Here is a 23404-nt window from a genome sequence, read left to right as displayed (position 1 = left end):
ATTCAATTCAAAGCCTCAATTCAAGCCTTATCTCCTCTAAGAAAGCTTTCCTGAGGAACCCGGATGGCTCACTCCCTTCTTGCCAGCCTGGGCCGCCTCCTCCAGCATACCTCTTCCAACACTGCCCCTTCCCCTTCTCCATGGAGCATGCGTTTCCCTTCTCCACTGACGCTACCCTCTGGACCCGCACTCCTAGCTGACGTATTCGATAAATGAATGCACACGACAGTACTGTTATGGGTGGGACAGTGAGGCATTCCGAATAAAACTGCTTCAGGAATTCAGAAACAGTTTCATGTTGCTGGCACATAGTGCTTCATTGATGATCTGCAGCCCCTGCTTTTCTCTGAGGTTCATTTTTTATTAGAAATAAATGCATAAACATACATCTACCCTGTGATCCAACAATCCCATTTCTAAATATTTACCCAAAAGAAAAGAAAACATGTGTCTACAAAAGACTTGGTCAAGGACTGCATGGTGGTGCATGCCCATAATCCATTTGATAGGCAGAGGCAGGAGGATAGCTTGAGGTCAGGAGTTTGAGACCAGCCTGGACAACATAGCAAGATCCCATCTCCAAAAGAAAAAAAAGTGGTCAAGGATGTTCATAGTCACCACTTTATTCATAATAGCTACTAACTGAAAAGATCCAGACACCCATCAGCAGGGGAATGGATCAACAAATGTAGGCTGGGCCCAGTGGCTCATGCCTACAATCCCAGCATTTTGGGAGGCCGAGGTGGGTGGATCCCTTGAGCCCAGGAGTTGGAGACCTGCTTGGCTAATATGGTGAAACCCCGTGTCTACAAAAAAATACGAAAATTAGCCAGGCATTGTGGTGCATGCCTGTAATCCCAGTTACTCGGGAGGCTGAGACATGAGAATCACTTGAACCAGGGAGGTGGAAGCTGCAATGAGCCGAGTCCGCATTACTGCACTCCAGCCTGGGTGACAGAATGAGACCTTGTCTCAAAAAACAACAACAACAAATGTGATATGTCTATTCAATAGAACGCTACTTAGCAGCAAAAAATAACCAACAACACAGTTCAATATCAAAAGCATTATGCTAAGCAATTTTTAGCAATATGCTATAGAAAAAAAGCCAGACAGAAAAGGAGTACTTATTGAATAATAACATACATATGACATTCTAGAAAGAGAAAATATAATCTACAGTGACAGAAGCAGACCAGTGAGAGCAGGGGTGGGGAGATGGGGAAGAAAGGACGGAGATTGGGACAAGACAGAGTTTGGGTTTTTGTTGTTGTTTAGAGACAGAGTCTCACTGTCGCCCAGGCTGGAGTGCAATGGCGTGATTTCGGCTCACTGCAACCTCTCCCTCCCGGATTCAAGCAATTCTTCTGCCTCAACCTCCCAAATAGCTGGGACTACAGGCATGTGCCACCACACCCGGCTAATTTTTGTGTTTTTAGTAGAGACGGGGTTTCGCCATTTTGGCCAGGCTGGTCTCAAACTCCTGTGCTCAGGTGATCCACCTGCCTCAGCCTCCCAAAGTGCTGGGATTACAGTCCAGTCCTAAGCCACCGCGCCCGGCCAACAGGGTTTGTTAAAACTCATCAAGCAGCACGCCTAAGATCTGGGCATTTATCCGTATGTAAATTACATTAAATTATTTTAAAGAATGTAAAGGTAGGGATCAAGGGAGGGGAGGAGGAAAGGCAAGCAGCAACCGCGGGGCAGGTGTTCCGGTGACTGGTTCCCAGGCGGGAGGACGACGGTGGGCTCTCAGACACCAGCATGCAGTGGCTCCGTTCGGCCGCCAGGTGGGGGGCGTGGGCCAGGGAAGGGCGGGCGGCGAAGGGCGGTGAGGGGGCGGGCCCGTACGCCGATTCTATATGGGCGCCGGCGCGGAGCGCCGCGGGGCAGCGCAGGGTAGCCATGGCGGAGCTGCAGCAGCTGCGGGTGCAGGAGGCGGTGGACTCCATGGTGAAGAGTCTGGAAAGAGAGAACATCCGGAAGATGCAGGTAGCGAGGTTGGGGCCGAACCGGGACCCTCTTCTCAGCGGGTGGGTTCCGGGCCCTTCCCTCAGCCACCACGCGACGCCTGGCACAGCAGCCCGCGTCCCCGGAGACCGGGTGTGGGCGGCCCTGGGGTCGCCGCGGCGGCCTCGGACAGGACTTCGGAAGCTTTGGCAGATCGGATGAAATCCGTGTGCCCTCGCCATGCGCGAGGCTGTTTTCCGCCCCGTCCAGCCCGGGGCAGGAGCGTCCCCAGCGGCAGGTGGGAAGCCCCTGGTGGCAGGCGCTCGCCCCACCACCTTCCCCTCTTACGCGGCCCCTTCCACAAGTGAGCGGCCCAAGGCCCAGCAGAGGCGCTGCCAAGGTGAAAGACCAGAAAGGCGAGGGCTTCCGGCCTCCCCGATAGCCAGGTCATACTCTCTTCTCTTGCGCCCAACTCCGCTTCACACAGCGCGGGTTTCTACACTGTTCTCTGAGCCCCGCAATGCCTCTGTGTGTGTCGGTCCTGCTTCTCTCACGGAGTATGCGTTTCCCACATAGTGCCCCTTGAGTCATTGATTAGAGGGTTGGCTGCCCTCTGGTGGAATTTGTATTACTAGGTTGCTGACCTCTGAACCCCGTGGAAGAAGCACTAGTTTTCAGAATTTGGCTTCGTCAGACCACCCTACTCTCACCCACTCGGGCATACCTCTGTTCACCCAACCATCGGTGCAACAGGTGCCGATGAGCTAGCAGCAAGGAGACCATGAAACACTACACTAGACATTGAGGATAATTTTCCCCAGTGGTGGTTTTAAGGTCCTGGTGTCTATTCTCAGGGAAGGTGAAAGCAGAAGGTAGAGAGGGAGGTGCAGATATACACATGGCCTTCTAACTCCTGTAGTGCTCCATACTCATCTGTGTCCCCAGAGGCTTTCCTACCTAATCTCTCTCTGCCCTTTCTCCCCAGGGTCTCATGTTCCGATGCAGCGCCAGCTGTTGTGAGGACAGCCAGGCCTCCATGAAGCAGGTGCACCAGTGCATCGAGCGCTGCCATGTGCCTCTGGCTCAAGCCCAGGCTTTGGTCACCAGTGAGTTGGAGAAGTTCCAGGTGAGAAATATCCCAGACATAGCACTCTAGTCTTTGATACAGACTTTTACAGGAGATGACAAGCATTTGTTCAAAACTCTTGGCTTTAGTGTCTTGGTTCTGTTAAGAGTTGTGATAGTCATGGCCAACCAGTTTTCACAGGATTTGAAATTTTGCAAAAAGTCTTGGCAGTCGAGTGCCTTAAGTTGAACATCATTTCCTATAGAAATGATGTAGGCCAAGTGCGGTGGCTCATGCCTGTAATTCCAGCACTTTGGAAGGCTGAGGCCGGTGGATCATGAGAGCAAGAGATCAAGACCATCCTGGCCAACATGGTGAAACCTCATCTCTACTAAAATACAAAAAATTAGCCGGGCGTGGTGGCACGCACCTGTAGTCCCAGATACTAGGGAGGCTGAGGCAGGGGAATCTCTTGAACCCGGGAGGCAGCATTGCAGTGATCCAAGATCACACCACTGCACTCTAGCCTGGCAACAGAGCGAGACTGTCTCAAAAAAAAAAAAAAAAAATGATGTAATGGGGAGTTTCCAGGGGAGTTCATGACCCAGAGCCCTTATACAGTTTGTTGGGGAGAAAGCGTTTGTTTGTTCCTTTTGCCATAACCACCAAATATAATATGTATACTGTATAATATAAAGTTTCCTGACTGGGCGCATAGCTCACGCCTGTAATCCCAACACTTTGGGAGGCCAAGGTGGGTGGATCTCGAGGTCAGGAGTTCGAGACCATCCTGGCCAACATGGTGAAACCCCATCTCTACTAAAACTACAGAAATTATCCAGGCGTGGTGGTGGGTGCCTGTAATCCCAGCTGCTCGGGAGGCTGAGGCAGGAGAATCGCTTGAAACCAGAAGGCGCAGGTTGCAGTGAGCCAAGATCATGTTCCATTGCACTCTAGCCTGGACAACAAGAGTGAAACTCTGTCTCAAAAAATAATAATAATGGCCGGGCACGGTGGCTCACACCTGTAGTCCCAGCACTTTGGGAGGCTGAGGAGGGCGGATCACGAGGTCAGGAGATACAGACCATCCTGGCTAATACGGTGAAACCCCATCTCTACTAAAAATACAAAAAATTGGCCGGGCGTGGTGGTGGGCACCTGTAGTCCCAGCTACTCGGGAGGCTGAGGCAGGAGAATGGCGTGAACCTGGGAGGCGGAGCTTGCAGTGAGCTGAGATTGTGCCACTGCACTCCAGCCTGGGCGACAGAGACTCTGTCTCAAAAAATAAAATAAAATAAAAATAAATAAAGTTTCCTAAAACATATTAATTTATTTTTAAAAGAGCAGAATCTCTAGAAAGGTAGGATAGCCTTGAAAAGGTAAAGATTAGAATAACACCCTTCCACCATTTTGTGGACTTATACACCCACCCAGGACTGCCCCTACTTGCTATACCCAGAGGGCCGCCCCTCTGTCACTAAGGAGCAGTCATTTATGTGAATCATTATTACTGTTGACTTACTGATTTCTGGCTCACAAGCCCCTCTGAGGTTACTACAAGAGCTCCCTCTTTCCTTCTCTGGAGCAAAGAGTATCCACAACTTCATTTTACTCCCATCTTCTAAGTACATTTTTCTGGAAGCTGGGGGAAGCAAACCTACTTCCAAGCCAGCCTTTCATAGCCTGAGGTTCCATCCACATGGAAAACTTATACCTAATGTGATACATCTTTACATTCTTCCATTCAAAACTTCAAAGTTAACTGCCATTATGAAGGAATAACTTCTTCAAGATCATGGAACCCCAAAGGGTTTCTTTGTGTTCTTTTTGACAGCTAATTTTATAGATGGGGTCTTTGAAAATTTGATTCTTGGATTGCTCTATAACTCTCCTTGCATTATCTTTTTAGTCCTCTCCAAGTGGACTTCAACTCTTCACTGGACCAGAACTGCTCCTGCCACTCACTTCCATGGGGCCAAATCCGGGAGTCATTTCTCAGTCTTCATCTTACTCTGTCTGCATCATTGACACAATGGATCCCTCTCCTTCTTAAAGCACTTTATTCAGTTGGTCACCAGGATGTCTCACTTGCCTTGTTTTCTGCCTCCTTCCTTAGCCTCCCTTTCTTGCCCTCCTTTGCTATCTCTTCCCCACTCCAGCCTCTGAGCATCAGAATGCCCAGGGCTGTCCTTGTTTCTTTTCTCCTTTCTGACTACTCCTCTAGTCTCCTCTAGCCTCATAGCTGTAAATATAATCTCTATGCTGACAGCTCCTGCATTTATATCTATAGGCCAGACCTCACTCATAAACTCCACATTCACATATCCAACTAATTCCTCAACATCTCCATTTACTTTGCCTCTTTCCCCTCACTGGAATATAAGTTCTGTAAGGGTAAGAACTTTGTTTTACTCACTGCTATATTCCCTAACATTAAAAGAGTGCCTGGCACATAGTAGATGCTCAATAAATATTTGTTGAATTGAATGTTTTCCTGTAGAAAGAACAGACTTTAGACCGGGCGTGGTGTCTCGCACCTGTAATCCTAGCACTTTGGGAGGCTGAGGCAGGCGGATCACCTGAGGTCAAGAGTTTGAGACCGACCTGACCAACATAGAGAAACCCCCTCTCTACTAAAAATACAAAATTAGCCGGGCATGGTGGCGCATGCCTGTAATCCCAGCTACTCAGGAGGGCGAGGCAGGAGAATCACTTGAACCTGGGAGGCGGAGGTTGTGGTGAGGCGAGATCATGCTATTGCACTCCCACTCAGGCAACAAGAGCGAAACTCCGTCTAAAAAAAAAAAAAAAAAAAAAAAAAAAGGTGTTTGTAAGTCTTACAATAACCTCTAGGGACCTCTCATTTCCTGGAAGAATGTTCTGTACAATTTATTCTGTCATTCACTTGCTTTCTAGTAATAGTTTGAGCCCTCCTGGTGCCATCTTCTGTTTGAGTCAAGACAGTCTCGGAAAGCCAAACACAGTGGTTCACACCTATAATCCCAACATTTTGGGAGGCCGAGGAGGGAGGATCACTTGAGCCCAGGAGTTCGAAGCCAGCCTGGGCAACATAGGGAGATCCCATCTCTACAAAAATAATTTCTAAGAAAATATTAGCCAAGAGTGGCGGCTTGTGCCTGTGGTGCTAGCTACTTGAGAGCGGAGGTGGAAAGATGGTGTTAGCCTCGGACGTTGAGTCTGCAAAAGCCATAATTGTGCCACTGCAGCGCAGCACTCCAGCCTGGGCAACAAAGTGAGACTCTGTCTCAAAAAAAAAAAAAGCCTTGGCCAATCACACTACCATGTCCCTTTAATTGACCAAGATAATACATATTAAACCTGTACCACAGGGCCTAACACATAATGAGCACACAGTAAGTAGATGGAGGCCTTACTCTCAGCTTTTTCTGCCTTCTTCCTTCTTGCCACAGGACCGCCTGGCCCGGTGCACCATGCATTGCAACGACAAAGCCAAAGATTCAATAGATGCTGGGAGTAAGGAGCTTCAGGTGAAGCAGCAGCTGGACAGTTGTGTGACCAAGTGTGTGGATGACCACATGCACCTCATCCCAACTATGACCAAGAAGATGAAGGAGGCTCTCTTATCCATTGGGAAATAAAAGTCTTTGCCAGTGGCCATCGGGGCTGAGGGCAAGAATATATTTTTTATAAGAAATTGGGAATTTTAGTCTTTTAAGCAAGGTTTACAAATGAAGAAATGAAGGATGGCCACAAGTGTAAGGCATATGTCACTTGCCTCTGGACACTGGTTATTTTATGTTTCAGTCCTAAAAAAAATGAAATGGAAAAAAGTGGTGCTAAATCGGGTCAGAGAGATTACAGGAGAGTTTTAGAGCTTATTATTTCCTGTGGCCAGCGCTTGTCCTGGCAATAAGGCTCTCCCCTGTAACAAGCCAGAGCCTTCCAAGGTACCAGACTCTTCTTACTGCACAGGTAGTAACAGGCTGGCAGGTTAGAGTTGGTAGAGTCTGAGAGGAAATATTTTCTCTTTGTTGCCAACATCCTGTTTACCAGAAGTGTCACCATACCATTTTCCATAAGCTGTGAAACAAAATCAATGAGGTCACTAACTTGGAAAGAAAGTTTTCTGGGTCTTTGTTTTGTAGGTTTTGGGTAATTTATACAAGGACATACAAGTTGATCTTAAGATGTGGAATTGGGAGGGAGACTAGTTTGGATAAGAACTTTGAAAGGTTCCTTGTGGATCCCCATTTCTGGTCATCAAGATGTGGATGTATGTTTCTTAAAGTTATTACATGCTGCATCTTTCAGCCTGGAGACCATGCAGAAACATGAGAGGTGATGACACACTAATTATGGGAAGCAGAATTACTGGCTGATGGCCCCTGAGGCTGTGTATAGCAAAATGACAGGACAATCCTGCAGTAACACTTTTCCCTTGAAGAGAAGGGGGTTTTGATTGTGATATATACTAGTATCTAGGAATGAACAGTAAAAGAGGAGCAGTTGGCTACTTTATTATAACAGAGTAATGAAGTACTGGATTTGGAAAAACCTGGTTTTATTAGAACAGATGGAATGAAAGCCTAAACCTAACATTGCCTACTTAGCCCCCTGAATTAACAGAGCCCAATTGAGACAAACCCCTGACAATAGGAATTCAAGGGAGAAAAAGTAAGCAACTTGGGCTAGGATGAGCTGACTCCCTTAGAGCAAAGGAGAGGCAGCCCCCATTACCAAATACCATTTTTGTCTGGGGCTTGTGCAGCTTACTGCCCTGCCCTGGCGTGGCAACTTACTGTTTTGATAGCAACTTCGTTGTATTTTCACCAACTTATTACTTGAAATTATAGCCTGTCCATTTGCTGTTTCTAGGCTGTGACATATTTTCTTAGTGGTTTGGTTTTAAAAATAAATAAGGTTTAATTTTCTCCCCACTATTGTGTTTTCTTTCCTTATATCTGGGCAGTGAATATATAACTTTCTCAGGATGCTTCTCCTTTTAAAAGGTTAAATGAGTTTTAAATGTCCAGAAGAGCAGAAATTAGTTGTTATGGTTCAGATTCAGAACTGGTTCATTGTAAATGGGAAAAACTTTGAGAGGAGACTAGGACATTGTGACTCGAAGTTCATTAATGTAGAAAAGAAACTATCTATGAGGCTAAAAAGAGAAATTCATTATCTATGTCAGTCTCTAGCTTCAACTAAACACTAATAGCAAGTGGTAGTAAAGGTACAAAGCTATGACCCTGCTAGAAAAAAATAGAGTGTCTAAGATTTTGAGTACTAAGAGAGTGCAAAATATGTGATGAGTTTAAGTCTTTACTATCATTGGTATTTAAATAGAGTCATTCCAGAATATCAGGAATTAACTATCAGGAATTAATATCAGGAATTTTTGAGAACCATCCCCTATTTAAAATCAACACGGCATTCTATTTTGGTTTAGTCTTCTATAATCCGTGCATTCTCCTATTTTGGGGTAACATAACTGGGAACAAGTCCGAGGCCACTTTTTACACATCTTGACATGAAAAAGGAATACCTTGTATTAGAGAATGTTTGTGTGCTGCACTTCACGTTTTATATACGGGGCAATGGCACATCAGTGAGTTCTGGAGGTAATGTTTGAAAAATTGCAGAACTGCCAGGCATGCTGGCTCATGCCTATAATCTCAGCACTCTGGGAGCTGGAGGCAGGCGGATCTCTCAAGGCCAGGAATTCGAGAACAGCCTGGGCAACAAAGCAAGACGTCGTCTCTACAAAAAAAAAAAAAAATTAGCTGGGTGCAGTGGCTTGCGCCTGTAGTCTAAACAACTCAGGAGGCTGAGGTGGGAGGATTGATTGAGGCCAGGGGTTCGAGGTTGCAGTGAGCCATGATCACATCATGCATCCCAGCCTGGGTGACAGAGCAAGACCTCATCTCAAAACAAAAAAAAATTTTTTTTTGCAAGACCCATCAGTTGGAAATAGATTGAAATTCTTGGAGACAGGCCCAGTCACCTTACTCTCCAATGGTGCAGAGGCTGCTAATTTGCATGTTACCGGAACCCTACTTGGTCTGAAAGTATGCTGTAGGATACCTGCCAAAGAAATATAGAGGCCCGGCTGGGCGCGGGTGGCTCACGCCTGTAATCCTGGCACTTTGGGAGGCCGAGGCGGGCGGATCATGAGGTCAGGAGATCCAGACCATCCCAGCTAACACAGTGAAACCCCATTTTTACTAAAAATACAAAAAATTAGCCGGGCGTGGCGGCGTGTGCCTGTAGTCCCATCTACTCAGGAGGCTGAGGCAGGAGAATGGCATGAACTCAGGAGGCGGAGCTTGCAGTGAGCCGAGACCGAGCCACTGCACTCCAGCCTGGGGGACAGAGCGAGACTGTCTCAGAAAAAAAAAAGAAATATAGAGGCCCATTCCTCCAGGGATCATTATTTGGTATTTTGGTATATATGAAGAAAACAAGCGATACGATCCACAGACATGCGGGATTTGCCGGGTTTGCCCAGAAGTTAGAGAGGGGACTATTATCTCAGTATTTCAATTTTATTTTTTAAATAGAGGAGGGGTCTCCCTATGTTGCCCAAGCTGGTCTCGAACTCCTGGGCTCCAGAGATCCAAAGTTCTGGGATTTACGGCGCCAGTCTTTTTTTTTTTTGGCTGTTCCATAGACAAGAACACGGATACTCCATCGTCAGAATACCCGTTATCTCAATTTTGCACAAGGAAAACCGAATTTAGAAAGGTGCCTAGAGGGCCCACCCCTCTGTCCTGGCCAATCGCTGACGACGCAACCGGAAGCTCAGCAATGACCGAGGCGCTCAGATATCGCGAGGTGAAGTGTTAAAAACTGCCAACAATCGATTGGCTAACTAGGTCGATGACGCCAAACGCAAGACGCCAGGCCTACCGCGGGAGCCTGAGGGAAGCCGTGCATTCAGTTCCAAGGCGTCTGTGAGCCCGCGGAGTATACGCCATGAGCAAAGCTCACCCTCCCGAGTTGAAAAAGTAAGTATGTGTGAGAGCCAAACCGAAGTGGTCGCTTCTTTGCGTCCCCCGAGTCCCTTGGTGTTTCAAGCCGAATGGCTTGAGCCGCTTCACCTTATTTCTTCTTCCGGTCCGAGGTCGCCGGGATCCCGGCCAGGGTCCGGCGCATGAGACGTGAAGCCCGCGCAGAGCTCGCGCGTTGGCGTGGTTACCGCCGGCAGCCACCGCACCTCCTTCTGGCCGACTAGTCTCTCTGTCCCGCGCTCCGGCCCCTAGTCACCCGGCGCTGTCCCTCGTTCCTTGAAGATCTCCAATGCCAGCTTTTGTTGAACATCTCTAATAGCATCATATTCTAGAGGGCTAGAGGGGGAAATTCTCTAAAGGAACTAAGGAGGGGATGGAAGGGAAGTGTTTTTAAAACTACGTGAGGCATCGGAATCCAAAAGCCACTTTAGCCTTAGAGAATGTGTTTGTAGGTGTTTCTTTGAGCTTTTACTTAGAAACCTCATTCTTTTTTCTTGCCTATTTTTACGTTAAGCTTGAATGTCATGTGTTATCTTGCTCTGATATTGAAACTATGTAAGAACATTCATTTCTAAAATTAATGTTCTAAAAAATAAAATTTTTTTTAGAACATTCATTTTTTTCTAATCAGAGAAGGCTATTTTTTTGAAGTTTTTTTTACACACCCAGTAAAGACAAACAACTTTAAGGAGGAGAGCCTTAATTTATGTAGGACTCAACGTAAAACTTTAAACTCCTCAAATACTTTTTGACTGGACTTAACAGGTTATGTGTTTCCTCAGTACGTCTCTGTTTTGCTTGTACTCCCTGATGCTGGAATTCTACATGTATTAATTGGATTGCACAGAGGATGCAAAATTTTTACAGGAATCAATTTTTTCTGGTGTAGCATGTGGTTGGCTTTGTGTATAGTTCATTTATTACCAGGCCCCTGGAAGTCAGACATAAGGAAAAGTTCCTATTTAATAATTTTGCCGCCAGTGGCGGTGACTCACGCCTGTAATCCCAGCACTTTGGGAGGCCAAGGTGGGTGGATCACCTGAGGTCAGGAGTTCGAGACCAGCCTGGCCAACATGGTGAAACCCCCGTCTCTACTAAAAATACAAAAAATTAGCCAGGAATGGTGGCGCGCGCCTGTAGTCTCAGCTACTCGGGAGGCTGAGGCAGGAGAATCGCTTGAACCCGGGAAGTGGAGGCTGCAGTGAGTCAAGATCTCGCAATTGCCCTCCAGCCTGGGCAACAAGAGCGAAACTCTGTTTCAAATAATAATAATATTGCATTTAAAGGTGTATTTGTATCAAAGCCATCTTTTGTATGAAAACTACTTTCATGTATATTTTAGTTAGGTCTGTTAAGGAATTAATTATTAAAACATAGCCCAACGTTAGAAAAATAGAAGTTAGAAATTATTGTGAAAATTATTCTTTTTATCTGAAAGTTATTTTATTGGTGAGTTGGTGATGTAAGTATCCTCTGGATTCATCAGGGACTGGTGAAATGGTGATTTTTCTTTTTTTAAACAAAAGGACCATTCTCTACTTGTAATCTAAGATTTTATTTGTGATTCATAACATAGTTTTTGAAAACTTAAGAGAAGGAAGCTAGTTTTAATATCTTTCTCTTCTCATCCATAGGTTTCATGAATTGTGAAATCCCGTGAGATCTGCCGTCAAAATGACTTTCAAATTTTTTCTTCCTTTGCTTTCTCACTGATAGCATCTTCTTTTACACCATTATGCCCTCTTTCTGGCTTAGCGTAACTCAGGGGTTCTTAAATGGGGGGTAAGGAATCTGGTGACACCAGGGATGCTGCTAAACATCCTACCGTTATTCGGCTGCCCCCAACAATACAAAATTACCTGGTCCCAAATGTCATTAGTGCAGAAGTTGAGATACACTGGCTTAACCGAATGCTTCCTTCCACTTCTTAAAATTTGCTGCCACAGTGGTCTTGCCAGTGACAGCTTTAATAATTTATCACAGTATGCAAAACTGAATCTATACTTAAGCCAGCATTCAAACGCCAAACCTTACAGCTGCTAATACTCACGTGTTCCCTTCTCTAGTCAGACTGAACTATTTGTGTTTGCTCTCACTTGCTGTGTGACTTCGAAAAACTGATTTACCTTTTCCAAGCCTAGTTCTCCATCTGTAAAAACGGTAGAAATGACAGACCGTAATTGCATGCAAAGTCATTGTAAAGATTGTATAAGATCTTGTGTTATATTTGATATGTTTTATGTATCTTATTAAAATAGTTTTGTTCATCATACTTCATAAATATGTGTGTATATATTATATATAATATGTAATATATATTACATATATAATTTTACATATAATATTACATATATATTATATATTACATATTTTTATATATATATATATATTTTTTTTTTTTTTTTTTGAGATGGAGTTTCGCTCTTACTTCCCAGGCTGGAGTGCAATGGTGCAATCTCGGCTTACCGCAACCCGTGCCTCCCGGGTTCAAGCAATTCTCCTACCTCAGCCTTCCGAGTAGCTGGGACTACAGGCATGCACCACCACACCCGGCTAATTTTTTTTTTTTTTTTTTTTTAGTAGAGACGGGGTTTCTCCATGTTCATGTTCATCAGGCTGGTCTTGAACTCCCGACCTCAAGTGATCCACCTGTCTCAGCCTCCCAAAGGGCTGGGATTATAGGCGTGAGCCACTGCACATGGCCCATAAATATATTTTCACTTGTAAATGTATCTACTCCCTTCTTCAGTCATGCTCCTTGTTTTATATTTACATTGTCCCATGATAATCCTATACATTAAAATTGACTAAGTGCCCCACTTCATGGCCCATATACTAAACTTTTTTTTCCATTTTTTTATATTTTAAAATTTGAATGAAATTTCATGTTTTCTGGCCTATAAATGGAAGAGGTTAAAAACTGGTTTGACTGATGGCTTAGTATTCTCGTATTCCACTAAAATAGAATTTTCTTTTAATTCATATTGTTTGAAGTTTCAAATGTGCATTTATTATACTAAAGTATACTTAAATGTTGAAGACTACCCTGAACATTTATGCTTGATGCTTTAATATTAAATGAACACTATTTATCTCAAATATAAAATACTTGTTGAATTGGATATGATTTGATTACTGTTTGCTGTCTTTACAACTTAGTTTTGGAAATAACCAAATGTAAGCAAGTCTTTGTTTTTCTCTTATGACTATAAAATCCAATCATTGAAAATTAGGTCAGCGAGACCAGATGTGGTAGCTCATGCCTGTGTAATCAGCACTTTAGGAGACTGAGGGGGAGCATATTTTTTGAGGCCAGGAATTCAAGACCAGCTTGGCGACATAGTGAGACTCCATCTCTTTAAAAAAAAAAAAAAAAGAAAGAAACTTCGGTCAATGAAACAACATAGTGTTGAACAATAAGAATGTTTTCATAATTCACATTAGTATTCTCTACTTTATGTAGATTAATAGAGTTTAAATATATTTCATTTTTATTGTCTTTCCTCTTCCCAAGTTACTTTGCGTCGTAGAATGTCTAATTTAGGTAACCTTTATGCCCCCTCTCTTTTTTTTTTTAACCTGAGACAGGGTTTCACTCTACTGGCCAAGCTGGAGTGCAGTGGCGCATTCATGGCTCACTGCAGACTCAACTTCGCAGGCTCCAGTGATTCTCCGACCTCAGCCTCCTAAAGTGCTGGGATTACAGGCATGAGCTACCTCGCCCTACTCCCTCACTCTTTACAGCAATACAGTATTTTTACTATTTTAAATTTCATTATTCCCATTGTATAAATTTTAGCAAATTATCTTAACTGTACCTATTTATGTACTTGTTTATGCTTAAATTTTTTTAATTGGTTATATAATCTTTACCCTTTTCCTTTTTCAGATTTATGGACAAGAAGTTATCATGTAAGTTTGTTGTTGTTTTGGAGTTTTTTTAAATCATTCAGTTGCTTTTTACTTGTGTCTTAGCAATATGTCTGGAGCAACTTTATAAAAATGTAAAGCACACAGGACCTCTAATTCACATCCATTAATTAAACGGATTACTTAATCCTAACTTGACAATTTTATTTACCTAATTTCTGATATTGAATTAATTTAACAGCACTTCAGACTTTATCTTATATAAGCCTTTCCTCACTCTGGCAAAATTAACAGGATTTATCAACCTTTTTTCTTTAAACAAGCTACAAAGGACTTAGACAAGGAACAATTATTTTGTTTCTTGGGAATATGTAGGAATAACAGATTTGTTCAATTTATCTAAAAATCTGACCCACGCAGTATTTGAAATATATGTAGGGGAAAAAACTGTGAGTGTTAGAAGCAAGCAGCCTTCAGCTTGAGTCTCACTTCTACCATACAGTAGCTGTATAACCATAAACCCAGTTACTTAAAAGCTTGGGCACGGTGGCTTACACCTGTAATCCCAGCACTTTGGGAAGCCAAAGCAGAAGGATCCCAGGAGTTGGAGACCAGCCTGGGCAACATAGGGAGCCCCCATCTTTATAAAAATTTTTAAAAGCTCTAAAGTTTAGTTCTGTCCGATAAAGTAAGGATAATACTACTTTTTAGGATTCTTTTTTTTTTTTTGAGACGGAGTCTCGCTCTGTCGCCCAGGCTGGATTGCAGTGGCCCGATCTCGGCTCACTGCAAGCTCCGCCTCCCGGGTTCACGCCATTCTCCTGCCTCAGCCTCCGGAGTAGCTGGGACTACAGGCGCCCGCCACCACGCCCGGCTAGTTTTTTGTATCTTTTAGTAGAGACGGGGTTTCATCGTGTTAGCCAGGATGGTCTCGATCGCCTGACCTCGTGATCCGCCCGTCTCGGCCTCCCAAAGTGCTGGGATTACAGGCTTGAGCCACCGCGCCCGGCCTAGGATTCTTATAAATTAAAATGTGGAAGTAAATACAAAAATGTTTAACCCAGTTCTTGGCATACAGTAAGGATAGTGGGTCAAACATCTCAAATACTTGTGTTTTATCCCACCTGATTTCTAGTGAATGCTTGATAGCTAATGGACAGTTTATCTAAAACATCTTTTTCCCTTTTTAATAGTGAAATTAAATGGTGGCAGACATGTCCAAGGAATATTGCGGGGATTTGATCCCTTTATGAACCTTGTGATAGATGAATGTGTGGAGATGGCAACTAGTGGGCAACAGAACAATATTGGAATGGTGGTAAGTAAAGATACAAGATTTCTCTTGGATATTTCATTTTTCTTTTGGAATGTGTATTAACTTTCCTAGTTAGTAACCCCCAGAAATGGCAAATAATAGGCAAGATTAGACTTTCCATCTCCTTTTTAGTTGAACATATGGCAGTTACACAGATGTGGTAATATCCTGGTTACCTGTAGGTAATATCTCAACTATACAGAACCTAAGGTCCTAGGGCTTGAAACAGCTGTTGGAAATCCTTTTTGAGCTTTATTCTACAATAGAGGCTCATAGTTGGTCCTTCATTAGAGCAGGAGTTCTGAAACCTTAACATGTATATGAATCCCCAGGGAATCTTGTTAAAATGAAGATTCTACTTCAGTAGGTATGGGGCGGAACTTATTAAGGTTTTGCATTTTTGCTAATGCCTAATGCAGATCTGCCAGTTCACAGATAACACTTTCTGATTTTACTTGCATACATAGTTAACCTGGGTTTTCTGGTTTACCATACCCAAAATTTTAAGGTAGCCAAGGTAAACGTTACAAGGGATAATCACAGTGACAGTTACTCACATGAGAGAAAAAGCAGGAAAAAATTAAAAAGCACATAGTGAGCCCTCATAGGATTAAACATTCCTACATTCATTGGGCTGTAGTTTTAGTGATTACTGAAGAAGAGTTTTGATACCCCCACTTTGAGTCCTTCTTTGTCTAACACAGGACAACATACCTAATAAAGTGGTAGACCCAAAGTTATTGAAAAAGGTGAGCCAGAAAGGACAACTTACTTTTAGCAAATTATTAAGCATAAAGACCTCCAAGGAGTGTTAAGAGTTGCTAATTATTAGCCTTGATTTATTAACTTTGATTTTTAAGTTTGAGCAGTACAGTTGAAGATAGACCTATTTTGACATCTCTGCCTGTTTAATTTTTTTACATACCATTCTTTCTAAAGTTTGTGTTATTACTTATTTCAGATACTTTTTTCAGATACTTACTTCGGATACTTATTTCAGTTACTTTTTCATTACTATATTTTGAAAAGCAAATCGATAGTCATGACTGAAAAAACAGTTTAGAGTCTCCAGATACCACACTGTACCCCCAAGTTCCTTGTAAATTGACTTGTCTTTCAGGTATATTCCCTTGTGAGCTTCTGTTGAATAAGGCTGCCAGCATCATTAGTAGACAAGTCCTTATAAAAACACTTTCTAGATACCCCAAGATTTTCCTCTAAGCCCTTATTTTTACAAATAAATTTTCATTCTAATAGAAGCTGGATTCGGTTTTTAGTTCCTTGCAACAAATTTGCTGAAAAGGATTCAGGAAGGAATCCTAATTGTCAATTCTGCTTTGAGAAAATTAGAGAATTATATAACACACTGCTCATTGGAATTTTATCAGAGAAGGAATAGAGCATCCCTCTGTCAATTTTCCCCCAAAACTTTATGGACTTAATTTTCTTTGCACAGAAATTAGTTGAAAGCACTGCCATCCCAAGTCATTTAAGTAATGATTACCTACTTAGTGTGTTGGGCAGCCTCCTGTTCCATCTCTGAGGTTTAGGTGACACACACACCCCCAACCCCCAGCCGAAGAAAAAAAAAGTTTTCATCAACAGACAATGATTCTTGCTGCTGAGTCTTCACTTTGAAAAAGAAATAATAATACATCAGTCTTCTTTAATAAAAAGACATTTTAAAAGGCAAGAACAGAGATGAACTTTTTGACTTTTCTAAAGTTGGAGGAAGGGAAACAAATAGGTTAAGATTTTGTTCATTTTGTTAGAAGTTGTTTGACAAAGGACAGTTGGTTTCGATATTACCTTGTCCAAGTCAGTGATCCATTGAGGCCACTGAAATTACTTAATACTGTTTTATTGCAGTTATGTGTGTATTGGCTGGGCACAGTGGCTCACATCTATAATCCCAGCAGTTTGAGAGGCTGAAGCAGGAGGATCTCTTGAGCCCAGGAGTTCAAGATCAGCTTGGGCAACATAGTGAGACCTCATCTCTACAAAAAATTTAGAAAATTAGCTGGGCGTGGTGGTGTGCACCTGTAGTCCCAGCTACTCAGGAGGCTGAGGCAGGAAGATCACCTGAACCCAGGAAGTCGAAGCTGCAGTGAGCTGAGATCACACCACTGCACTCCAGTCTGTGTGACAGAGCGAGATCCTGTCTCAAAAAGAAAAAGGATGTGTGTGTGTTTTCAGGAGTTTGTTTTTAACCTGTCAGCTGGATCATTACCTAATGATAAATCTCAACTATTTCCTTTTTTTTTTTTTTTTTTTTTTGAGGCGGAGTCTCGCTCTGTCGCCCAGGCTGGAGTGCAGTGGCCGGATCTCAGCTCACTGCAAGCTCCGCCTCCTGGGTTTACGCCATTCTCCTGCCTCAGCCTCCGGAGTAGCTGGGACTACAGGCACCCGCCACCTCGGCTAGTTTTTTGTATTTCTTAGTAGAGACGGGGTTTTCACAGTGTTTTCACAGTGTTAGCCAGGATGGTCTCGATCTCCTGACCTCGTGATCCGCCCGTCTCAGCCTCCCAAAGTGCTGGGATTACAGGCTTGAGCCACCGCGCCCGGCCCAATCTCAACTATTTTCTGAGACATCCCCAGAGTTGTCAGTGGCATCGCTTCTATCTTACATTTTATTATGTTACATAATTCAGGCACTCTTGCTAGAGTTGTGCTTCTGTAGCATCATTGAAGCACAACAAAAGGAGCAGTATGTAATTCTGGACCTGATGGTTCAAGTTTGATTTGGAGAATTAGGCCTCAAACACAGTGGCAAAGAGGAATAGCACTACAGTAGGCCTCCTTTATCCTCAGAGTAGGTACCAGAAACCACAGATAGTAGTGAACCCTTTGCACAAATTTTGTGTGTGTGTGTGACAGAGTCTCACTCTGTTACCCAGGCTGGAGTGCAAAGGTGTGGTCTCAGCTCACTGCAATTCCACCTCTTGGGTTCAAGCAATTGTCCTGCTTCAGCTTCCCAAGTAGCTGGGACTATAGGCACACACCACCACACCCAGCTAATGTTTGTATTTTTAGTAGAGACAGGGTTTCAGTATGTTGGCCAGGCTAGTCTCAAAACTCCTGACCATGTGATCCACCTGCCTTGGCCTCCCAAAGTGCTGGGATTACAGGCATGAGCCACCACACCTGGCCAGCACGAATTTCTTTTTACTGCTTCACAATCTCACAGAAGATTCGTCCTTACCATAAATCTTAGCAGTCTCAACATATGATTCTTTTTCTTATTAAGTCAAGAACTTGTACCTTTTCACTTAAAGGAAGCACTTTACAGCTTCTCTTTGGCATATCTATGTTGCCAGCATCACTGCTCTTATACTTTCAGGCTATTATTAAGTGAAATAAGGGTTACTTGAACACAGGTAACCCTTTGATAGCACAACAGTCAGTCAGAAAACTGAGATAACTGATTAATGGGCAGCATGGAGATGCTAGACAAAGGATAATCCACGTCCAGGGACAGTATCATCACACTGTGAGGTATCATCACACTGTGAGGTATCATCACACTGCTCAGAACAGCATGCAATGTAAAACTTATGGATTGTCTGTTTCTGAGATTATACATTTAATGTTTTTGGACCACAGATAAGATGGGACAAAGTTCACCATCTAACCTTATTTTCTAAATAATATCTGACAAGACAAGTGTGTAAATTTAGCAGGGAGGTAGGCAGGAAGACTAACTTTTCTTGCTTTGGTCAGTGAGATGTGATGTTCAACATCTGTTGCCAAAAAAAAAAGTAGGGAATTTAAAAGTCTGATAACTGGCCAGGTGCAGTGGCTCACACCTGTAATCCAGCACTTTGGGAGGCCAAGGCAGGAGGATCACTTGAGACTAGGAGTTTGAGATCAGCCTGGGCAACATGGTGAGACCCTGTCTCTACAGAAAATTTAAAAATTAGCCCAGCTTGGTGGCTCATAACTCTGGTCCCAGCTACTTGAGAGGCTGAAGTGGGAGGATCACTTGAGCCCAGGAGGTCAAGGCTGCAGTTAGCTGTGATAGAACCACTGCATTCCAGCTTGGGTTGACAGAGCAAGACCCTGTCTCAAAATAATAATAATAATTAAAATAAAATTCTGATAACTGGGTAAGCATATTTCTACTCCTGGCTTATTCTGGGCACGGTGATGTGCGCCTGTAGTCCCAGCTACTCAAGAGGCTGAGGAGGGAGAACCACTTGAGCCTAGGAATTTGAGGATGCAGTATGCAGTGATTGTGCCTGTGAATAGCCAGTCTACTGCAGTCTGGTTAGCATAGCTAGTCCCAGTCTCAAAAAAATGGAGGGGAGCTGTATTCTTACTGGGTTTTGTTGTTGGCTTGAGACAAAGTCTCACTCTGTCACTGAAGCCAGAGTGCAGTACCATGGAGCTTGGTTTACTGTGGTCTCAACTTCCCTGGGCTAAGTTGATCCTCCCACCTCAGCCTCCCGAGTAGCTGGAACAGAGGTGTACACCACCACCCTCAAATAATTTTTGTATTTTTTGTAGAGACAGGGTTTTACCATGTTGTCCAGACTGGTGTCAAACTCCTGGGCTCAAGCTATCTGCCCACCTGGGCCTCCTAAAGTGCTGGGATTATAGGCGTGAGCCACCGTGCCTAGCCATTCTCTTTTAAATCTGCTCTTTACTACCTTATCATACTTATTGCTGATAATTGGCTGCCAGGTTCCAAGACACTTTTCCTACCAATTGTGTTCCCTTCTATTCTGTCAGCTGCAGTATTCACATGTGAGTTCTTTGATTCGTATTTACCAGGTACTTGAGCCCTCTGTGTGCCTGCTACTATTTTAGGCACTAGGGTTTTGCACCAAAGCCCCTGGCCTCATAAAATTTACATTTGCATGGAGAACACAATAAATCACAGTGTATGTGTAAATAAAACAAGCATGATACGGGGAGAAAAGAACAAGTTACAACTACTTTTACTCTAGCTGCCTATAAGCATAGCTCCAGTTTGAATCTTTTTAGAATGCCTCCATTTCTAATAAACACCTAAAAATTATTACATTACTTATCCTTTTCCTCCTGTACCCCTCCATTCACCTATCCAGTTCTACTTGACTGATGGGTGATCTATCGATTATTATGATCTATGGTCTATTAGGGACTTCTTGTTTTTAGTCCCCTAGCCTTCCTGTTTCACTTATTTTTCTACCCCTCTTGAATTCATTTACCAGCTGATTCATCTATACTCTGATGTTTGTTTTTGTTTTGTTTTTTTGACAAAAGACGGTTTTGCTCTTGTTGCCCACGCTGGAGTGCAGTGGCGCTATCTTGGCTCACCACAACCTCCACCTCCCGGGTTCAAGTGATCCTCCTGCCTCAGCCTCCTGAGTAGCTGGGATTACAGGCATGTGCCATCACACCCAGCTAATTTTGTATTTTTAGTAGAGATGGGGTTTCTCCATGTTGGTCAGGCTAGTCTTGAACTCCTGACCTCAGGTGATCCACCCACCTTGGCATCCCAAAGTGCTGGGATTACAGGCGTGAGACACCACACCCCCAATAAGTATTCTTATCTTCATTTATGGCTTATCTACTAGGTCAAGCACTATTCTCCTAGGGCCCTTTTTTAATAACCTTTCTGCCTCTAGGTTCTGTCCTTTTCAAACTTTGGTGTATTTATATATCTTGTTGCCAGGACACTTATGATTGTCATTCCCCCAAATGTGAAACTCTCACTGGCTCATTGTTAGTTTCTGATGTCCTCCAAACACTAAGATTGGCATTTGAAGCTTTCCAAGATTGAGTGCCAAGTATCTTTGTTTCCTGATTCTCTTCATGAACTTTTTACTGCATTCAAATTAGATTACTTCCTTATCCTCTTATACTTTGTCTTCATCTCGGTTCTGTCTAGAATTTCCTAAAATCTCCTTTTCAAAATTCTACCCAATTTCCAAGACCCAGGTAAAATGTCATTTTCATAAAGCATGCCTTTCACAATTTCCCATCCTGGTTTGTTCCCTAAATGATCTTATACCTCCAGACTGTACCTAACATACTCTACTGTACATATTTTACTCATTAATTTTTGGATCCCATAGAGTCAGGGATGGGCATTTAGAGTCCTGCATTTTAAAAGATGAAATTAGGGCCAGATGTGATAGCTCACACCTGTAATCCCAGCACTTTGTGAGACTGGGGTGAGCAGATCACTTGAGGTCAGGAGTTTGAGACCATCCTGGCCAACATGGTGAAACCCTGTCTCTACTAAAAATACAAAAATTAGCTGGGCGTGGTAGAGGGGCTTCTGTAATCCTAGCTACTTGGGAGGCTGAGGCAGGAGAATCGCTTGAACCTGGGTGGCAGAGGCTGCAGTGAACCAAGATTGCACCACTACACTCTAGCCTGGGCAACAGAGTGAGACTCTGACTCAAAAAAAAAAAAAAAAAGAAAGGTGAAATTAAGTCATTGGAGACTTGGCATTAGAATCTCACAAAGCTAATTGTTAGCCTTAAATCTAGAAGATGTCGGTCTTACAAAGGGCTTAGAGTTGTTTGGTGACCTTTTGGCTTGAACAAAGCTTTACAAAACAAACTGACATGTAGTATTGAAAAACCATTAATGATTTGGTGAAAATTCTTAAATCATCATAGTTATGTTGTTACATGAGTTCTTTTCAAATTTATTTTTCTCTTTCTTAGGTAATACGAGGAAATAGTATCATCATGTTAGAAGCCTTGGAACGAGTATAAATAATGGCTGTTCAGCAGAGAAACCCATGTCCTCTCTCCATAGGGAAATTAGGTCATATACATTTTCATATTAGACTTTTTGTTAAATAAACTTTTGTAATAGTCAAAAATGCTTTCTCAAATGTTCTGAATATAGAATATTAGCTCTCATTCCAATTTTTTCTAACATGAATTTTCCTGGTTGACACTGATATCAAAGGGTTTTATGCATTAAAGTGGAAGAATCTTATTAAATGTGAAACATGGCAAGGATTCCTTTTGTCCGTCTTTCAACACTAAACAGATAAGTTGCAAACATGAATGAGTTTCTTCTAAAACACTAATTTTCAAAACTTAAGAATAGCAACTTTGATCTAGTCTGACTTTCCCAAGTACATCTACATTCCAAATATAGTACAACAGAAGAAAAGACAGGAAGTAATGATGGAGTTTATTTTGAACATAATCATTAAGTGGGGAAAATTTTTAATACAAGAGTAGAAAGAGGATTCCAGAGAAAAACATTCCAGTGCATCGTGGTTCTTTGTGATTAGAGAAGGGTAGCGAGGATGCTGTCCACAATGTATTCATCTAGTTAATGAACTGTATGGCCCACAAGCTCAAACAAGAGATACATTATAGATGGTTGTATTATAAACCTAATCTTAAGAAATCTTACCAAGCAAATACTTAAGGCTGATTTTTTTTTGTGATCTGATAAAAAGCCTGCAAATCGTGAATCATTTTTAAACTGTACAGAATGGAATACACACAAGTATGGTAAAGTTCTTGTAAAACACCAAACACAATGGCTCACAGATATATACGTCTCTCACTCTTAAATGGCATTTCCTAATTATAGAAAATGTTTACAACAAAAGAACAAGAGGGATCAAACTAACAATCACAATAAGGAGAACTGATATGAAGTCCCATACACTGTTACTCCATTTTTCAGCAGCTCTTTGTAAATCTTCGTTGACTTACTTTATTTTATTTTATTTTAGCAACAACATAGAGCTGAATTGTAGAACTAGTTCTTCAAGTGTGGTTCCTATAGTAGAACAGCAGCATCACCGGGGAACTTAATAAAATGCAACTTCTTATGTCCCACAACAAACTTATTGAATAGACAGGGTGGAGCCTAGCAATGTTTTAACAAGCCTTTCAGGTAATTGATGCATGCTCAACTCAGAAAACCACTGGAGCAGAGCTGGCTTTCATTCAGCCCCTGCATCACTTTTACCAGTCTCTTCTATTTAAAAAAAAAAAAAAAAAGAGTGGTCTGGAGCAGCAAGCTCTGACAGTAGTTTTTCTTCCAATAAAACTCTTCTTTAATACTACAGTTGCCTAAAACTACCTAATGCGCCTGGAGTAGCAGGTTCTGCTAGAATTTTTCTCCCATTAAAAAAGTACTCAATACTGTAGTTGCATTAAAACTACTAATGTCCTTGGTGTATTGATAACCTGTTTTGGTTTTGCCAAAGCAATTTCACATGCCCTACTGGAAAATTTATCC

The 23404-nt window shown here is 42.7% G+C and overlaps 2 protein-coding genes across 5 annotated transcripts; both read left to right on the top strand.

Annotated features, from left to right (window-relative positions):
- The first annotated feature begins 1824 nt into the window (after positions 1–1824).
- Positions 1825–7935, top strand: FAM136A (family with sequence similarity 136 member A). Of its 2 annotated transcripts, none has more exons than XM_021924924.2 (3): positions 1825–1992; positions 2936–3076; positions 4926–5487. In XM_021924924.2, exons 1-3 carry the CDS (start codon positions 1906–1908, stop codon positions 5067–5069), a joined length of 372 nt encoding a protein of 123 aa, XP_021780616.1. In that variant the 5' UTR covers positions 1825–1905; the 3' UTR covers positions 5070–5487. The 2 variants fall into 2 exon arrangements, with proteins under 2 accessions (XP_021780616.1, XP_003908831.1); XM_003908782.3 differs by lacking the exon at positions 4926–5487 and adding an exon at positions 6448–7935 and having other exon boundaries at positions 1832–1992.
- Positions 7936–9857: 1922 nt separating this feature from the next.
- SNRPG (small nuclear ribonucleoprotein polypeptide G) lies at positions 9858–23146 on the top strand. Of its 3 annotated transcripts, none has more exons than XM_017947610.3 (4): positions 9858–10005; positions 13898–13920; positions 15072–15196; positions 15898–16774. In XM_017947610.3, the coding sequence occupies exons 1-4, from the start codon at positions 9974–9976 to the stop codon at positions 16006–16008; spliced, it is 291 nt and encodes a 96-aa protein (XP_017803099.1). In that variant the 5' UTR covers positions 9858–9973; the 3' UTR covers positions 16009–16774. The 3 variants fall into 3 exon arrangements, with proteins under 3 accessions (XP_017803099.1, XP_003908832.1, XP_017803098.1); XM_003908783.4 differs by lacking the exon at positions 15898–16774 and adding an exon at positions 21856–23146 and having other exon boundaries at positions 9863–10005; XM_017947609.3 differs by lacking the exons at positions 9858–10005; positions 15898–16774 and adding exons at positions 10393–10456; positions 21856–23146.
- The last annotated feature ends 258 nt before the right edge of the window (positions 23147–23404 follow it).

This window comes from Papio anubis, chromosome 14, assembly GCF_008728515.1.
Source record: "Papio anubis isolate 15944 chromosome 14, Panubis1.0, whole genome shotgun sequence".
NCBI classification, from domain to species: Eukaryota; Metazoa; Chordata; class Mammalia; order Primates; family Cercopithecidae; genus Papio; species Papio anubis.
This window is presented reverse-complemented; position numbering and strand designations above follow the sequence as displayed.